At 37.6% G+C, this 18,668-nt stretch overlaps 2 protein-coding genes and 1 long non-coding RNA gene across 7 annotated transcripts in view; 1 reads left to right on the forward strand and 2 right to left on the reverse strand.

The window, feature by feature from the left end:
• LOC108058475 (receptor-type guanylate cyclase Gyc76C) overlaps positions 1-18,668 on the forward strand; it is a 48,526-nt gene that overhangs the window by 19,216 nt on the left and 10,642 nt on the right. For all 5 annotated transcript variants that reach the window (XM_044392627.2, XM_044392624.2, XM_044392625.2 and 2 more), the window contains exon 3: positions 1,872-2,109. The gene's annotated coding sequence lies outside the window, so the exon portion shown is untranslated. The remainder of the gene's footprint in view (positions 1-1,871; positions 2,110-18,668) is intronic.
• LOC138913210 (uncharacterized) lies at positions 8,598-9,602 on the reverse strand. The gene is made up of 3 exons (XR_011418868.1): positions 9,227-9,602; positions 9,059-9,165; positions 8,598-8,988 (listed from the first exon to the last, which is right to left on the reverse strand). It is a non-coding gene; the product is annotated as an uncharacterized lncRNA (long non-coding RNA).
• LOC108058474 (uncharacterized) lies at positions 16,907-18,421 on the reverse strand. The gene has a single exon (XM_017143211.3). It carries the CDS (start codon positions 17,926-17,928, stop codon positions 17,119-17,121), a length of 810 nt encoding a protein of 269 aa, XP_016998700.1. The 5' UTR covers positions 17,929-18,421; the 3' UTR covers positions 16,907-17,118.

Here is an 18,668-nt window from a genome sequence, read left to right on the forward strand (position 1 = left end):
AAGCTTCGGCTGGCCGAATCTAGCTTCCTTTCTTGTTTTTGTTTTTACTTACATTTTCAGCTTTTTATATTTTTAGCTTTTTCCCATGTTGATTCAGGCTAATTTGTTTCCACTGCAAACAGTCTCTTAATTGACATCGTTAGGGATTGTGCAGAGCAGAGTATTTAAAGCAAAGTCAAATTTTAAATGACGCATTATTAAGAGACAGTTGAATTTTAAATAGTTCATTTTTTATACTATATCATTGTTCATATTGTCGCTAAAGTTGTTCTTATCTGCGACAACTGATATTTGGAAAGCACTGAGAAATGTCAATCAAATGGAGCAACAGCTTGTGCATCAAAAAAATTGTAATTGGTGGAGGGAAGAAAAAAAGCGATGGGAAAATAAAACCTCTTCAACAGCTGTTCAAATGCTTTCCTTCCAGCTTTTAAACTTCATTTATAGGCAATATACAAAATGTAATATCAATTAATTCGTTTCGACCAACTGATGGAAATAATAAATGTAAACTTACTTCTTTATATTCATTAGCCCGCATTCGCGTTTAAAAAGATAAAATTATATATAAAAAGTTTTAAATTTTACTAAAATAAAAATACTTATATTGGAGCTCTGCATGAATGGATTCAATGAATTATTTTGAATTTTTTGTTTTATATGAATGAATTAATTAGAATTTTGAATTTAATAGAATTGAATGAATTTGAATTTTGAGTTTAATAGAATTGAATGAATGAATAGCATGAATTCCGAAATAATGCAAACGTCAATTTCTTTTGAAGAAAAAAAGGGCCATAATTATACCCGTTTCTCGTAGAGTAAAAGGGTATATTGTATTCGTGCAAAAGTATGTAACAGGTAGAAAGAAGCGTTTCCGACCCTATAAAGTATATATATTTTTGATAAGGGTCACTAGCCGAGTCTATGTAGTCATGTCCGTCTGTCCGTCTGTCTGTCTGTCCGTATGAACGCTAAGATCTCAAAAAAGCTAGCAAAAAACTACAAAAGCTAGAAGGTTGGAGATTTCCCACAAATATTCTTGGGCTTCCTACGCAGCGCAAGTTTATATCAGCCGAGCGCCACGCCCCCTCTAACGCCCACAATCGCACACTAACGATTTTAAAATGTGTCTGGCGCCCACACCTTTAAAGATTTCCGAGAAGTATAAATGCAGTTTTGTTGTGTATATTTATACCTATCGAAATGTAAAAGACATTTTTCAAATCGGACCATTCATTAAAAAGTTATGCGCATTCATCTCCCTCGCACTCCCTTTAGCTGAGTGAGGGGTATTAGATAGTCGGGACACCAACCCGACTATAGCGTTCTCTCTTGTTTTGTGATTAAATCTGCCTGAATTTTATTTACTAAGCAGTTAACATTGATTTGTTAAAAATTTTCCACTTATTGTTCTCAAAAGAAAGCACAAAAAAAATCTGGCAAATTTAAAAAATTCATAAAAGTTATTCATTCATTCATTCAATTCGAAATGAATTAGAAAAACATTCAATTTATTTCACATAGAATTGAATTAAACAAATCAGAAAATTAATGGCATACTATGATAAAACAAAAATTGAATGATTGCGATAATTATTTTGGAAATATTTCATTGGAGCCTGATTGATAAAAAGTCTGTCGTAAAATAAATGCCCTTTTTAAACGTACGCATACAATTTATGTAAAAATTGGTCAACTTTATTCGGTTCAACAACTTTGGCATTTCGCTAATTGCTCGTTTTTCCGGCCATCAGATTGAGAATGTAAATGACCTTCATCGCGCTTTTCTTGCAATATTTACACACGTTCTTCATCATCAATTTTTAATCCATGAAAAAATACTGAAACATTTATTTCATTTTTTGCAGCTCCAGTTCAATGTAAACATTAATAATACTATCAACGAAAAGGACTGAAATCGATTACTAGGATTCTATGATACAGCTTGAAACGCGACCCACATATATCCCTAATCAAAAGTGACTTTCACATTAAGTGCATTAAGAGCTGTTCGACCAAGTTCAAGAACACAAACTTTGAAGCTATTCTTGTGCTTACATCTACAATTGCAGCGCAACATTACAAACTCTACAACAAAAATATCGCGTAAGTATCCCTTTTTTCTAATCTGTAAGTACAGGACCCGGTGAAATGAATGTTGGGTGCTAGTCACTGCCTTATGTTTTAACAATAACAGAGTTCAGAATAAACAAGAAAGGAAGCTTGCTTCGGCCAGCCGAAGCTTATATACCCTTGCAGATCATTCCTATCATCCCTATGGCAGCTATATAATATATAGTCGTCCGATTTTTGTTAAATTTAATTCAAAATTCGGAAATATTAAAAAAAATCATATCCTACAGTAGAAGAGAATACTATAAAAACATGATATATAAACATGATACATGATATAGTCGTCCGATTTTTTAAATATTTAATTCGAAATTCAGAAATATTTAAAAAATAATATCCCCAAGAGTAGAAGGTAATATTTCAAAAAACACCGAAGCTAGAATTTTTAAACGTTTTTTTCCCTTCCTATGGGAGCTAGATTTAGTTGTCCAATCCGGTCGGTTCCGACTATAATAGAAAGAAGACTTTTAGGAAAGTTTCAAGCCGATAGCTTCAAAACTGAGAGACCAGTTTGCGTAGACGGACAGACGGACATGGCTAGATCGACTCGTCTAGTGATTCTGATCAAGAATATATATACTTTATGGGGTCGGAAACGTCTCCTTCACTGCGACGGAAATCATTATACCCTCTGGAAGGGTATAAAACGCAGAATTACGTCAATAAAATTTTCAAATCATACCATTCAAGATAAAGTTATCAGAAAATAATGAAATAAGCGCTAGATGGCGCTGTTATGCCATGGTCGTATACACTTGCCTATCTCCTCCCTCGCTCGCCCTTTAGCTGAGTAAAGGGTGTCCAATAGTCAAATTCATTCATTTAATTGTTGCTTTTAATATGACTAGGGTCTTAACGTGAAATGCTAAGCAATGTACATCGTATTCATTATTCCCCATACAAATGGAAAAGAAACCTTCCAAAATTGGTGCAATGAATACAACTCCACTTTCTTATACAATACTTCACACATGAGCATTTTTGCAGATATGCGAAATACATATAAGTTTCAAAGTTTATTTCTCGATTTTCAACGTCGAAGTCTGATTCAGCAGCTGACCAAACTCGCTCGAATGTCTGCCTTTTTGCAAGCAGAGCCAAAAGCGTTTTGGCAATTTAGTTTAAAAACTTAGTTCGATATGCAAATACGAAACTATTGGCTATTTTATGGTTACAACACTGCTTTTTTTATAGTTCCCAGAAAATTTAAACAGTGAGAGCCAAGGAAGTCAGTATAACTAACTTGTTGCAAACTCAATTAAAAGTTGAATGAAATTAAAGGCTTCTGGCAATAGCTTGTCAAGAGACTAAGATAAGATGTTCTAGATTCTAATTATAGAATCGTTCTCAGACAATGCGGAAATCTTAACTCTTCTATACTCGAATTCGAGCTGAAAAACCTTCAACCGCCCCCCTCTGTAAACCTTTGCTTATTAGCAACTGTTACAGTAATTTACACATTTTATTCTCAGTTCGTTTTCATTTATTTTCCCAGAGCGATTCCTCGTATGATAGCATATGATATTTGTAAGCTCGCGCCATTTAGCGACACTCAGCCGCAAATCCACTCGCACATGGAGGCAGAGCAATATGGAGAACCACACATTTTATTATGCACGATAAATTAATGATAATTTAAAGATAACTTTTATAAAAACAATAAATTTTGTTCTCTCTGAATTTGCGCAGTCTAAAAATAGAACCCGAGCGTTTACAAAGAACCGCGATTAGTAATATAATACGTCGACTGGTCTGGGCTCCAGTGATATAGCTTTACCATGCACATACAAAAATTCATATATATCGAAACATTGTTATGAAAACAGGAAAAAAATTCGTTGTTTATTCATTAGGCATAGCGGCGTGTGTAGGGGATAAAGCTGGAAATATCGACTTCTAGCCGATTAAGGCAAAGGTGTTAGCAGACCTCTGCTCTCAGATTAGTCTATGCAAACAGTCAAATCTGAGCAACCTAAAAATAACCGGGAACTTTGATCAGTATTTAATTAATTTTAGCTTGCTTTGACATCTGGTCAATATTTAAATGGAATTTAATGGTCTTAGAATATTTGATTTATTTAAACCCGTTTGGAAGTTTTCTAATTATAGTGTTATAAACACGTATTTTTTGTCAGGAAAGAAACCAGAAAAGAGGTTCCTAGCTATGAGTTATGATCGATTTGTGTTAAACCCGGTAGAGAGAGAGATTGTAATCGTATTTTAAACATTTCAGTTTAAATGCTTTTTCGCTTTATAGGATTATTGAAACTTGAAAAATTTGAACCTTTTTTTATTACCAATTTTATATTGTGCACTCCTGTTAAACAATTTTAATCAGAAGCCCGAGTGAAAACAGAACAGCAAAAGTAATAGGAAGCCTAACTCGAGCCAATAGCTTTTGTTCTTCTTCTGTTATCTATTCACTTTCATCGTAACGCGGAAGTCAGACAAGGGCACCCAATTTCCATACAACCGGCAGCCGTTCACGTCTAACAAAAAATACAAAAACACGTAGAAAAATAACAAACAAAAATCATTCTCTATCGTCTACCGTTTCGATTCAGCTTATTCTTCTACCTCTCCGCCGATTAGTTCAACAAAAAAACCAAAATCTCTTGAAATGTATACAAGCTTTAACTGTCATTATTCACGGACCCGAAGCTGAAAGCAAAACAAAAGCGTAAGGAGAATAAATTTGTTAAGCGGCAATTAAACGTCAATGGCAACACTTGAAATGCGATCCAAAGACGATGGATCGTTTTTTTAGCTTTGCTCTATAGAGCGGCCGAAGTGGTCTTATAACTGACATTTTCAAGTGATTATATTGTTCAGCTCGATTTCGTTTCGCCCTCAGTCAATTATTTGTTTTTGTGTGTCGACAAAATCATTTGGTTATCTTGAGCTCTTATCAAGTTTTTCGTTTGTACTTACGTATTTAGGTGTATGACAAGTAATTCTTTTCGCCTTTTAATAATTTACTTGAGTGTTCGCGGGAATGGCGATATTTGATAGCACTCTGAGTGGGAGTCGGAGGCGCCGGGTAATTAGCCTAAAAATATGTGTAAACCCACACTCTGGGGCATGAATGAAGAAAACAGAAGAGCCGCCGAGTCCATCAATCAATGGAATAAAGGCGACGACTTGGCTGCTCCAGCAAAACGTATAAAACTTAACTTAACTGACTTTGATTGGCGGCAGAGGGGCCTTTGGGGGTTACAAGTTCAATGGAGCCTATCAGTCAATGGGCTAGTGGAGTCGTGCCGCAATTAAATTAGCGCAAGAAAAGTCAAATGTGAGTATGCTGGGGTAACGATCGTTCTTCGGTCGAGCCCTTTAATTACTGAGACAAAAAATCGCGAGCACAGTTACCATTGCCGACTATATAAAGCTAATTTTGCTTTATTGAGGATTTTAGAAAGGCTTCAATTATTTTATTTACAAAAATAAAAGTTTCTAGGATCTATTAAGGGGATTTAAAATATAATTATATTTTAACGTTATAACGTTAGAAAAAATGTTTTTCTAGGCCTTTACTTGAAATTTTTGATATTGAAGATGGGGATTTATGGAAGGGCCTTAACGGATACAATATCCATAAAAAACCACCAGTTTAGTTTTAGAAATAAAAAAGTTCCCCCAACTTGAAAAGATTCTCTAGATTCCACTCTGTGTGATTCCCACTTTCCCTGTTACCACTTAATTAAAGAAGACTTTAACTTGTTTCTGGACGCATTTATGATTTTAAATTTTTTTTGTAGTTATAGAAGTAACATTAATTGGGAAATTAAACTTTTTATTCTTAATTAAAAAATTTATTACAGTTTTTAATTTTAATTTAAAACAAAATACTTCCCTTAAAGGAAGATCACACAAGATATTTTCTATGACAAATGAGTCCACTTAAATATAATCAAACTCTATTAGACAATCCGACAGAAATCCAATTACACTTAAAGAGTATTTGATTGGCCGACATCATCGGATAAATTAAGTAAATGCCAATTAATTGAATCTGGCAGAAAAGAAAAGCGAAGACAAAACAAATTGAAAACAACCACATCCAGTTTGGTGAGGTAGCTGGAGGCATCAATAAAAACTAGCAGCTGAAAAGACAGAAAACCATTTATCATGTAGTGTCAAATTTGAGATTTTTTGAGGTTGGAGTTTTGAGTGTTGGCATTGTCATCTTGTGACCTGGAAGTCAATGGCTATCGGCGGATTGGGCGGCTATGAAGACCTGGGCTGAAGAGGTGCCGCCAGTTGGGCTGGGCACGTTTTGAGATGTCCCTCTCTGTTCGGGTATTTTTTATAAGCCGGTTGTAATCTTAGAAGACCTTTACTGCTTAATTAATGCGTTTTCGCTTTCTACTTTTTCGGTTGTCGCGTGGCCAGACAATGACTAATCAGAAAATAGAAATAGGTTTTTGTCTTCTCTCGCCTTCTGAGCTCATTGTATTTTTTGTGTGGTCTTGTTTTATTTTATTTTTTGCTCGGCAATTCTTCTCGGGGGGTTAATTGAGAGAGACCGCCCGTCTTGAGTTGGGTTGAGTAAACAAATTGCATTAATTTGTGTCTTATTATTTAATAACAAAATAAATAGACAACGGCCGACAACGAATTGATAGAGTGCTCTAGTGGGAAGTGGAGGGTATGGTATGTATTTAGCACTTTGCCGGCGCCGGTTGCCGACCATTATTTTAATTCCAATCAATTTGGAATCAATCGAATTGCATGGGGCCAAGCGAGGATAAACCATCTTTTGCGTTTTTCCTTAAATTCTCTACCTTTAGGCTTCTTTTCGCAGTTTTTTAACGTCAGTTAGTTTGCCGAATACTATTTGCCATCAAACGATTCCCCTTTTGAGTTGGGATTTTCTGCTGATGACGATTCTCTACGACTGCGGAATTTTCAAGGTCTTTCAATCGCAGCTTATGTATTTCACGGTAGAAAATTTTAATTGCGATTTTCCCAAATGTCAAGTGGTGATTACTATGGCAGCAGTATTAAAAATCGAAAAACCGTTTACAATCGATTCTCAAGAACATGAAAAGGATTTGCAGTGCAGCTTATGAAACTCACTCGATAATGCATGTTTTAATTGTGGTTTTCCGTCTGCAAAGTGGTGATTATTATTCATCAGGTTTCCCCAGATTAAATGTGAAAAACATCTCTAGCAGAATTAATTATTATAACCATAAAAGCCGTTAGAAATAAACTCTCCCATTCTCCTACACAATCGAAATGTCATACTGACTCTGCACCTCCTTTTTTTATTTTCCCCGCCTATTTTTTTTCGCAAAACAAATTTGCTGTTCATTTATCGAAATATTTTCATTTGCAGTTCGATTGGGATTTTCATACGTAGTTGCCTCAACTGTTGCTCGATTATTATATTCGGGGAAACCATAAAACCATAAATTTCGTATTTATTAACGTGTGTGAGTGACTGAATGTGTGGAACAAAGGTGTATGAAATCGATTTTGGAGGTGCCAGAAAGAAATGCACATGTATAGGGGAAAAGGCAAGAAACCCGGTTGCCTGGCATTGAAATGATTATATATATTAGAATTGAAGACGTTCAAGAGCCGATTTTTATCGCCCTGCCTGCATGATTGTATGTTGTTTTGTGTGTACTATTAATATTATTTTATGTGCAAAAATATTCCAATCAAGTGGAGGGCAGAAGGAAGGTAGCTGGCAGTGTTATCAGCCAACACCCCAAAATAAAACGAATAAAACCTGGGTCGAGATAATGCCGGGACTGGAGTGCTTGGTCGCCCTGTATAGTCCGTCAAATGTGGGCTACGAATCTTTTTTTAGTCGCTCGCACAGCCGAAACTTTGGCATGTGTAGACACTAAACTTATTAATAAAACATCGAGCCGTATCAGCTGTGACTTTTATATTTTCAATCTTCCGCTCATTTGGGGATCTTTGGCTTTGCATTGGATATCGTTGTGGCTTGACTTGGGTCGAGAACAAGTTGCCGTTGCCATTTGCTGTTTGCATATCGCTTTGCCATTAATCGTTGCCGTTGTTGCTGTTTGCTTAAAAAAAAACAACAAATATATTGCACGGCGTACAACAACAAATGTTATTTTTAGCTTGGAGTATTTATAAATGGCCTTGGCGTTCAGCTCAGGGCCCCAGAGGAGACATACATATGTATAAAAGAGGGAAAGAGTAAGAGTAAAGAATATGGAGAATCGGCGATCGTCCCAGTTATATTTTATTTTTTTTAAAGCTTTTGTTTCGGCACGCGTTGTTTTGGACCGTGCTTTTGTTGCTGCTGGTCACTTAAGTGATAACATACGGAGATTATTCTTAGGGTTCAAAACTGAATTATTTAGGTATAGTTTTATTGGGCGTCGATTGTGTTCCCATCTGTTAATAAATCAAAACATTTAATTATAAAAAAGTCATTTTTAGGAATTACATCCTTAAGGACTGATACTGTTATTTAAACATTACTTTATACTTTAAAAGTTGGGTGACAATTAGCTAAGAGAAAACTTTTAATGAATTACACTTTTCCAATATTTAATTGTTTGATCATCCTTGTTTCGCAATTAAAAAATTGGTTGGTTTTAAATTTACCGGGTGCATTTTCCATTTACTTGGTGTCATTTTCGTTTCTATCCACCAATTCAATCTTTGCCGTTTTCCCCATAAACCCTTTCAAAGTTTCTCCTCCAGCTGGGCTGAACATTCATTCAAACATCTTGACAGCTGCAACTTGAGGAATTACTACTCAATTCATACTTTTCCTTGACTCTTATCGCTCTTCGCCCTGCACTCCATACATATATCCTTCTTCGATAAGAACTGTCGCTTTACATAATGACTTAATGGCTGAAAAGAGAAAAATAATATTAATGAAAAGGAACAAGAGTTTCCTCACAAGTATTGAAGAAATTATTACGTATACGCCGCGTTGCACATAGCTTAAGGGGGAAAAGATTTGAAATTAGTTTTGGTGGGTTTGGCGGACTAGGAATGCTGACTATCGGCCAAAGAGCAGAGAACGAGCTGGAATGGAATGAGCCATATAACTGGCCACTATAGTTAATAAAAATAATAATAATAATACCAGTTAAACCACTTTGCGTGCAATGGCAGACACAGAGGCAGCAGCAACAGCACCAACTTGCATGAAACTTGTTAAATTGTTAAACCCATCAAGACACCCCAGCCCCAAGTAGTCGAAGCCAGTTCAACCAGCCCGCCAGATAGCCAGGCAGCCACCCTATCACCCAAACAAACGCAAACTGGCCAAGATGGCAAGGACAGTTGAGGAGCAAGAGGCAAGCACACTCCTACAAAATTCCAAAATGCCGTAGCCATACAAAAATTGTCAATAAAAACTTTTTGGAAGATGAACAAGAGTTATTTGTTGAATGACTTTGATTTATAAATAATAGTTCTCTATGAACTCTTTTATTTAAAACTCAAAGCATAACAGTTATTCTGTGATTTTTATTTTAACAAAGTAATAGTCTGTTAATAATTTTTATTCCTAAATAAATGAAATCATAGCCATTTATATCTAAGTCGAACAAATTTTCACGAAATAAGGACGCGAACACTACCATCGACGGTGAACACACGGACATGTCCTTCAAACAATTTCGACTGTGTACGATTAATACCCGGGGATTCAATTCATGAGATTAAAAAAAACCTACAAAGGAAACTTTTTACCAAACTTACCTAATCATTACTTAATTTTGTTAATTTCTGTGAAAAATTATTTTCATAACCATTCCTGACAAAAATATAATTGTCTTGAAAATAACTGTAATTATAAAACTAAAAACTTTGAAAGTCCCTGATTTATTCATCTTAATATATGCATAAAAAGAAGTAAAACTTCTTTCTTGTCTTTTGAGCAAGGGCAATTGCCTTAACATTTTGTATTAAAATCTTATTTTCTTCGAGTGCATTCATCCAGATGTGAGGTTGCGACGTCGAGTCCACGTCGCGACGCATTGGCTGGGAAATATTCTTGAGAGCCTGCGAAGGCATCATCGATGAAATAGAAAACATTTCTAATAGGCGGTGGGGCAAAAAGGAAGAGAAGCGTTGAAACTGGATAATCTTGATAGGCGAACTTTCTGCTTGCATTGATTAGCTCTGGAGGAGATCCAATTCAGCCAGAATATTAGTTAGGGACTCTGAGCAGTTGCGGTCAGGAAGAGTCGATTAAGATTGTGCACTTAAAAAGAAAAAATATTAAAAAAAAAATTGTGCTTAAATTTAAAATTGCCTTGTAAATATTAAATGTATTTTGAATAGAAAAATCGTTTTAATATAATTAATTTGGGTTTTGTTTGTTTAAGAGTGGAAATAGGGAAAATTCGCAGTTGATTGAGATTATAATCTTTGGAGAATTTCAGAATATGTGTTGTCAAAATGGCGATGGTGAACATCACTTTGGGGAAGTTTATGTTCATTTTGATGCAATTCAAGCGATTTAGCTTTTAGATTTTCCCACTCTGAAGAATCCCAAGAATTTATGACCGAAAGGCATTGTAGCAATATATTTGCAAGCTGAAGAGCGAAATGGATTTTCCCTTTTGTGACTATTTTTGGACGGAACGGAAATTCTGTTTCCTGTTTGCACTGAACCCTTTTTTTGGAAGGGAGCTGAATGAGGATGGGTTCGGCTTCTAACAAGAGATGAGCTTTGAGTTGCCGTCTGACTTTGCCTCTCGTTTCTGCAACTCAGCTTGATTTGAGTTGTTGTGCTTTTTTGCTGTTGTGTTTTGTGCCTTTTGGCGGCCGTTGCACATGTGGCGCGGATTCAAGTATTTCCCCACGGTCTATTTTTAGAAAATCCAGTTTTTTGGCAGCACCAACACTGCGGCAGCTTCCAAGTCTGCTTTGCATGACAACCCGCGAGGAAGCGAGAGAGTCCAAGTGGAGATAGAGATGGCCGACCTGTAGCAGATTGCAAGCTTCTCCTCAACTCATAACTCCACCTCTCATAAATATTTCGCGGCTGGTTGTTGTCAGCAGAGTTCAGATGAGCTACATTTTTGGCAACGACCTCAAAAGTCACTGCAAGCCCTTCACTTTCACACGACCCGAAGTTGTAGCTTGGACCGGCTCCCCAAAAATGGTTAGGACAACTCGTAGCCCCTTTCCTATCCTTATCGCTGGTCTCTCTCTCTACACTTGGAAAATAATTTAATTTATTGTAACAGACAGACGGAAAGCCGGACATCAAGAAAATAAAAACGTTCATATAAATCATTTATATGGTACCTGTGGCATCATGGTAAATTATAAGTAATCAAATAAAAAAATTTTAAGTTCGTATTAAGCTTTGAATTTGACAACCAAGGTTTAAAGCCTTGATTCAATTTAACATTTAACAAGTACGTCCGTGAAGTCTACCCACCGATTTGAACGTGAGAGAGATGAAGATATGCAAACAGCATAAAGAAAGTTCGAAGGAGATCGATATTTCCTGATCAAGAATATATATACTTTTTAGGGTCGGAAACGTTTCCTTTTACCTGTTCCATACTTTCCAACAAATACAACATACCCTTTTAATCTACTAGTAACGGGCCAAAAAAGTATTGTAGGATATACACAATCAAGACTATTTTTGAATTCTTGAGGACTTGCAATGTCAGCTTGATTTGATTTTTGTTTAGTCAAACTCTGAAGACTTTGAACTTCTCTGTTCCATAAATTGTTTGTAGTGCACTTGTATCTTTCTCTTTTTGGCTTCGTTTGGGCTGTGCCTTGCTTGTTAAATGCCAAAGCTGCCGTCATGGGTTCGTCTCCTTTTACGGCCAGCAAACCGGCGCCTCAATATGGGAGGAGTTACGGGGAATGTGGAGGGGCTGGAGCTTGAGTTGGAGCTACAGCTAAGGCCATGTCATGCAATGGAGCCATTCTACAGCTCCCCTTGTCCACAACACAGTCTCATCATCATCAGCATCGCTTTTGGTCTCTTTGAAAGTGAAATTTCAGTTTGTAACACATGTGCTGACAATGCTGCCACCATATTCTGGTCCTTATCCCGCTCAACCGAGCCTTAACAATTTCTGAGTGAAGCGAGAATGATCTTAAATGGAAACACTTTCCCACTGAGGAATTCATTTTGATGAGTGCACGCAAGCACTGTCTGCTGGTTAACTGGATAATTTATAATAGTGATGAATCAAAAGACTAATTCCACTTCAAAACGTTTACAATTTTGTGCATAATTTAAATGAAACTAAATTTACTTCAATGCTGAGAATTTTGTTTAATTTGGCTGATTAAGTCTCACTTCATGATAATGCTCCCTTAGCAGTAGGTTAGCTCCGTAGAGTAAGCACTCAGTAACGCTTTTAAAGGATATAAAGCCTCTAAGAAAGTTCTGAATATGTAAATAAATAAAGCTTTAAAGCTTCTTAGAAAAAATTAATTATATATGTTCTTTATTTATTCCAACATAAAAAAGTGATACTAATCACTACAAGCTTTATTTGTTTTTAAATCTGAATTAATAAAAAAAATTCGGTATTTTCTGAATTTTCATACCTTTTTAAAGTTTTTAACCTACTTTACACATAACCTGTGGACGAAAAAACCGGCCCTTAGAGTTTTCCTTTCGGACATTATAGGTTACGAATATGTCTACTTTAAATTGTTATCGCTGTGGATTTCATTTACATTCATTCAACAAATTGAATGCTGGTTGTATTTGGGTATGGATGCCTGATTTCAATTCGAGTCATGGATTGAAAGAGGCTGGAAAAAAGGTGGAAAGTGAAGTGCTTGGAAAATAAAGAATGAGGGACGTTTCAACAAATGAATTAACTTATTGTGTTGTAACTTAATTGCAGGGGTCGATGGGAAGGCAGGGACGTTCTAGTATATGTGTTAAACTGCTCTCCCATGTATGTATATAATAACTGCGGAACATAGCATTATACATTCAAGTAGCATTGCCATTCGTTAAAACTCTAAAATATAACTTTTGGTTAACTTTGAGAACACACTTAATTTTGTTTATAATCGATTTCAAACCAACAATATTGGGTTAATGTTCCTGTCGTATACTGTGAATATTATTATAAGAAATATGAACAAGGTTCTTGTGTTAGAATATCCCTTGTCGTCTCGCCTATCCTGTGATCTCTACTTCTGGCCATAGGCAATGCAATCAGCTCGTCTGACACGAGCTGTCGGTTTCCCACCGCTCCTTCCTGAAATGCCACTCCTTCGTTCTGTTGCACGGAGTGTCCTTGCGGCAATGGAGCACCTATGACCAGGCCAAGATGGCCATTCATTTGTCATATCGGTTTGACAGGGTCCCGCTCCGTTCCGTCCAGCCTCAAATCCACTTTCACTCGCTCAGTGAAGCGTAAACTCTTAAGGCTTCTCCGTCATTTCTCATCACTGAATTGGAGTCCTTTTTCCCCCACTTTTAATTAGAAATTATCCTCACACATTCTCTTTCTCACTGAAAGCGGCTCAAAGTCCGATGAAATCAAATTGCACATTTGGGCCCAATAATCTAACTAATGGAGGGACAGTTAAGGCCGAACAAGTCCTGCTCAGCCCATTTATAGGGGCCTTTGAACCCTTTTTCTGAGGCCCTCCACGTGTGGGTGTTGTGTGTGGTGAGATAATGTTTCATTGTGTGACAGTTTTTGTGCGAAGGGTTTTGTTGGTGTGCCCTTTTGTGGGGTTAACTTGTTGATGATTGATAGCAGCAAGAGGATTTAAATGGGCTTTTTTCTGTGTGTGGGGGAATGTCCTTGAACTGATTGCCACCGAGACAAATAACAAATACTCGCAAATTGAAAATAAATAGATTCTAGCAAGGGAATTTGAAATTTTTCAAGGCTTACTTTTAAATATTAAGTTTCTGTTCGAGATGTTTTTTTTAAGTTTTTTAATGTTGAAAATAAGTTGCAAATTTTTGGTTTCCGTCTAAAATTCACTTTTAAATGTTTAGATTGTCACGCATCGTGCTTGAATGGATTCATATAGAGAGCACTCTAGGCTTAATGAGAGGTATGATTTCTTCTTAAAAGCAAGCTACACTTTTATTCCATACACTACAACCAAAACAAAATGCGTGAAGTGATTTAGGTCGATTTTTAAACTAACTGAAAGTTCCAGTAGCCCATTCCTCACCTAGAGCCTCCTTACAGTTAAATAAAGTGTGGCAGAAATGTAATTTTTTACACAGAAAATGTCCCTTTGTATAAGAATAGCAATCCAGTCAAAATCTATTAGAACTATAATGAGGTCAGAAGGAAAATATTAATCATAATAATTAAAAACCTTTCCCGATAAAATCTGAACCTCCAAAGACATTTTTTTTCGGAAAAAAATTAAAGCTAAGAGTTCAGCAAAAACACTTACATATGTTAATACAAGAGAACACCATCGCTTAGACCAGCGGTCGGCAGCGTCCTATTAAGTGAGCATAGGAAATTGTTCTGCTCATTCTCTGCCTATCACGTATACTGTAGAACAGCGGTCTTTACACACACACTGATGAGCTGCCCCGTGCAATTTACTCACACAAATATAAAACAAAATGAAATTGTATGAGTGTGCCGACCGCTGGCTTAGACAGACGAAGAGATTGAATTGGAAGTGAAACTGAGAATGGATCGTTGGTATGTGGTATAATACGCATACGTATGTATTTGTAATATGGTGGTATGGCGTGTGGTGTAGTACCATAAACCCGGCAGTGAGTCAATCGTGTAGATGTCGATGACAATTGTCGGCGACTGAGGCACGCACATTGTGTGTTTTTTTTTACCCCCCACCCCTTGGGAGGCCCACATTTTTTATTTCTCGAAAATCACTGCCCCCTCCGGGGAAACCCCTTGGTGATGTTTGTTTGTTGAAATATGTAATGTCGTGTTGGTTTATCCACTGGCCAATGGATTGTTGTGTTTGCGTCTGGTTTCTATTTTTAGTATGCAGGTTTTATTTTTAGACAGCCAGACAATTTGTATGTCAGTATGTGTATACACACGTGCAGCAGCAAACAACTTCGGCTGAAAAGTGCAATAAAGGCGGCTCCCCCGCCCTAAAAAAAACCCACTGCAACTTGTTGCGCTGTGAGAAAGACAGAGGGAGATGGAGTGAGGGAAAAACTAAGAGAGCAACAAAAGGAGAGAGAGAGAGAGAGAGAGAGAGAGAGGGGAAGAGCATCATATAATATACGTCCCACGTTGCGGCTACGCGATATTTTTCATATTACACAACTTGTAGCTGTTTGTTGATTACAACTCAGTTGCATTGCTCTTTCTTCCTTTAATTCTCTCTTGTTCTCTATTTCTCTGTTTTGACTTCTCTGGCTGCTTTTCACATTTAACGTTAAACGTTTTATCACGTCTTGCGCCTCGGTTTTCGATTTGTTTTCTCATATTTTCTTTGATATTTGATTCTATTTTTAGACTCTCCTTCTCCGCTTCTCTCTCGGACTCTCTGTTTACTTTATAAATATTTAAATTGTTGTCACGTACTAAGTTCTTAATAGGTTACGTTATGTGTTTATTTAACTCATTTTGATTAGAAGTCGAGAAAAATACAGCAGAGACACACGCGTACTACATACTCAATTCCCGTTACAAAGTTCAACTTTAACTCTAGTTTTTCGTGTTTTGTTTAAAGCCATTCAAATTTAAGTTAGCAGGGAGGAAAAAAAACAAGTAACCAACAACAAGAAGAAAAATCCCCAGCGCAGATGTTCGAGTCTTTTAAATTAATTGTTTACTCAAGTGTAATTAGGTAACAGAAATAATAAATAAACAAATATCAACAAAAACGCACATACAAGGAAAGGTAAATACGTGTTCACAATTAAATAATTTTTAATGTCATTACTTAGTTCGGCATAAATTAGAATTGAACTTTTTATCCGTTCATATGTACCTCACCAGCTGCGCAGAAGTGCGGTAAAAGTACAAATTGCGTTTTGGAATTTTAAAAATTAGTTCAGAATGAAAACCAGAGACCAACAATAACAGTAATTTTATATTTTTGTTACTAAAAAAAATCTTCCATTTAGTAAAGGGCTACAAAAAAATTAAGAACACCAATGAGTTAGTTCCAAGTTGGTCAAGTTATGCAAATATGCCTGCATTTTTGTGACTTTTATTTTTAAAATCAATGGTAAACATGATTTTATGGTTTTTTTATTTAAAACTCAGGCAGTAATTGTTAAAAGTCTTGACCGATTTAAATCATATTAAGAGAATATGGTTTAAAATATTTGTATTTAATATTTAAAATTTTACCTTTTTTTACATTATGGGTCTTATGATTTCAGTCAGAAGCGTGCACCGCAGTGAAGGAGACGTTTCCGACATCATAAAGTAGTCTAGTTTCTCAGTTTTAGGTAACTCTTTTTTAATATTTCAGAATTTCGAATTAAACGTACCAATAATGTCCGATGTACGACAATATTTTATAGCCGCCAAAGGAAGGAAAGAAAAATTGATGTCAAAATAATACGAAATTTAACATTTTGTAATTGAATAGTAATGATCGTCAATCTGCTTCGTCTGGCCGAAGTTAGCTTTTCTTATTTAAATTTAAAGATTTCATACGAAATGAAGGAAAGAAGTTAACTTCGCAAGGTATATACTACCTGCAACAGATAGAAGACTTTTGGGAAAGATTCATTCCAATAGCTTTAAAACTGAGAGACTAGTAGACAGAAAGACTCAGATGGTCTCGGCTATTGGTGCTAATCAAGAATTTCATACATATACTTTGGAAAAACAAAGAGAAATTGTGTTCATTATTTATTAGTTGATGGTCAACTGAAAATATTGAATTTCATTTCTAAACGCCTAAACGGACAATTTGGCTGTATGAAACTTGAGATTTTGATCTTTAATGGTCCGTTGGATGGCTTTATCTAGTCCGAAGTGTGCGCCCGAGCTGAGGCTGGTCTCCATTAAAGGGGGATGTGTACTGGATGGATTTCAATTGCCATGATGGTTAATGCGAGGGCCTGGGAATGTTCATCTTAACCGGCTTCTTTAGATCCCCGGCGATCTTTTTGATAGCCGGCGGGATGCGCTTGGCCACCCCGGGCTGCGAACTCAGGAAGGAGATCTCGAAGAGCGAGGGCCGGCTGGAGTAGACGTTGTGCAGCATGCTGATGAACCAGAAGAGCAGGTCGTCCATGTTCTGAAGCGTGCACTGCGCGAAGACGGCGCCCGCATCCCGCCCATGTTGGTGCGAGTCGAAGAGGGCGACGATCGAGGCCCGAAAATCGAAGGTTACCATCACCGTTCGACTGTCCGCGATGATGGCGGCGAAAAGGTGCGACGGCATGTTGTCCCGCACGCTGGCCTGCTGGAACACCTGCAGGGTGATCTGGAAAATCCGCGAGAGCTGCACGGCCACGTTCCGGTTGTACATCGGACTGCTGGGATCCGCCTCCATGTGCGTGTAGAACCACTCCTCCAGCCGGAAATTCATCTTGTGCTGCGACCGAATGGCGGCGATCGCATCCGGAATGTTGAGGTTTAGATTCCTGGCCTGGGGCGTGTTGGCCGTGATAACGTTGTGGTACACATTGTTCCCGTCGTTCATGGCATTGCCAAAGAGCTCCCATCCCCGCATCGGCAGATCGGACACCCTGTGATAGAATCTCTCCGCCTTGGCCACCTTGTCGGCCAGGATCAGAGAAATGAGGGTGCAGGAGTTGGTGCCGCTCTGTTGGAACTCGCCGAAGCGCGACTGGCAAAAGTCGCGCGGAAACCACCAGATATTGAGGTTGTCGATCTGCTCGTGAATGGCCATGGCGCCGGGTCCTTTATCGCCCGGGAATCGGCTGGTGCTCCTCGGATCCTGTGTCTTGCGGCGTCGTAATCTCAGGCTGCGATTCCGGCTCCTGTTGCTCCGGAGACCCAGTGGTAAACCCGGCCCTGGCTTTGTCCCCGAAGTGCCGCTGTCACATAGTTCACGAGTGCGACGACCCCTCGGCTTCAAGGCGAACGTGTGGATATGGAGATGGATGTGGGATCCCCCCGTTTGCAGCACTAGACCCTCGGATTCGGAATCGAACTCAGGTTTTCGGTGCACCAGCGACAACGGCGGCGACTCCTCTCCAGTACACTATAAGGTCGGGCTCTGGATTTCAAGCAAACATTGAATTTTGAGTGTCTTTTGCCGGAGGAGCGTTCGACGGGTAAAGGTGAAAACTTTCGAATCGGAAAAACAAAAAATTTCTAGACCAACAACTGACAAATAACGAACATGATGTGAGATTTGAGACCGACGGGGATCTGATCATCTAACAAATTTCGTAACTGACGCAATTTGAAAAGGGGTTGCATCTTTGTAGTATTGTAGTATTAAAGAGCATGATGTTACTTTAGTTAAAAACGGTGTCATAAACTATTAAACTACACACATCATACGCGGATCCACGGGAGGTGATTTGTTTGATAGATAACCCGGGTGAAAAATTGGTATTCAAAAGGTATGCACTCATATCCGCCACTCATAATTCTAATTTCAATAAAGGAGCCCACACAACT

This window comes from Drosophila takahashii, chromosome 3L (assembly GCF_030179915.1).
Source record: "Drosophila takahashii strain IR98-3 E-12201 chromosome 3L, DtakHiC1v2, whole genome shotgun sequence".
Taxonomy (NCBI): Eukaryota; Metazoa; Arthropoda; class Insecta; order Diptera; family Drosophilidae; genus Drosophila; species Drosophila takahashii.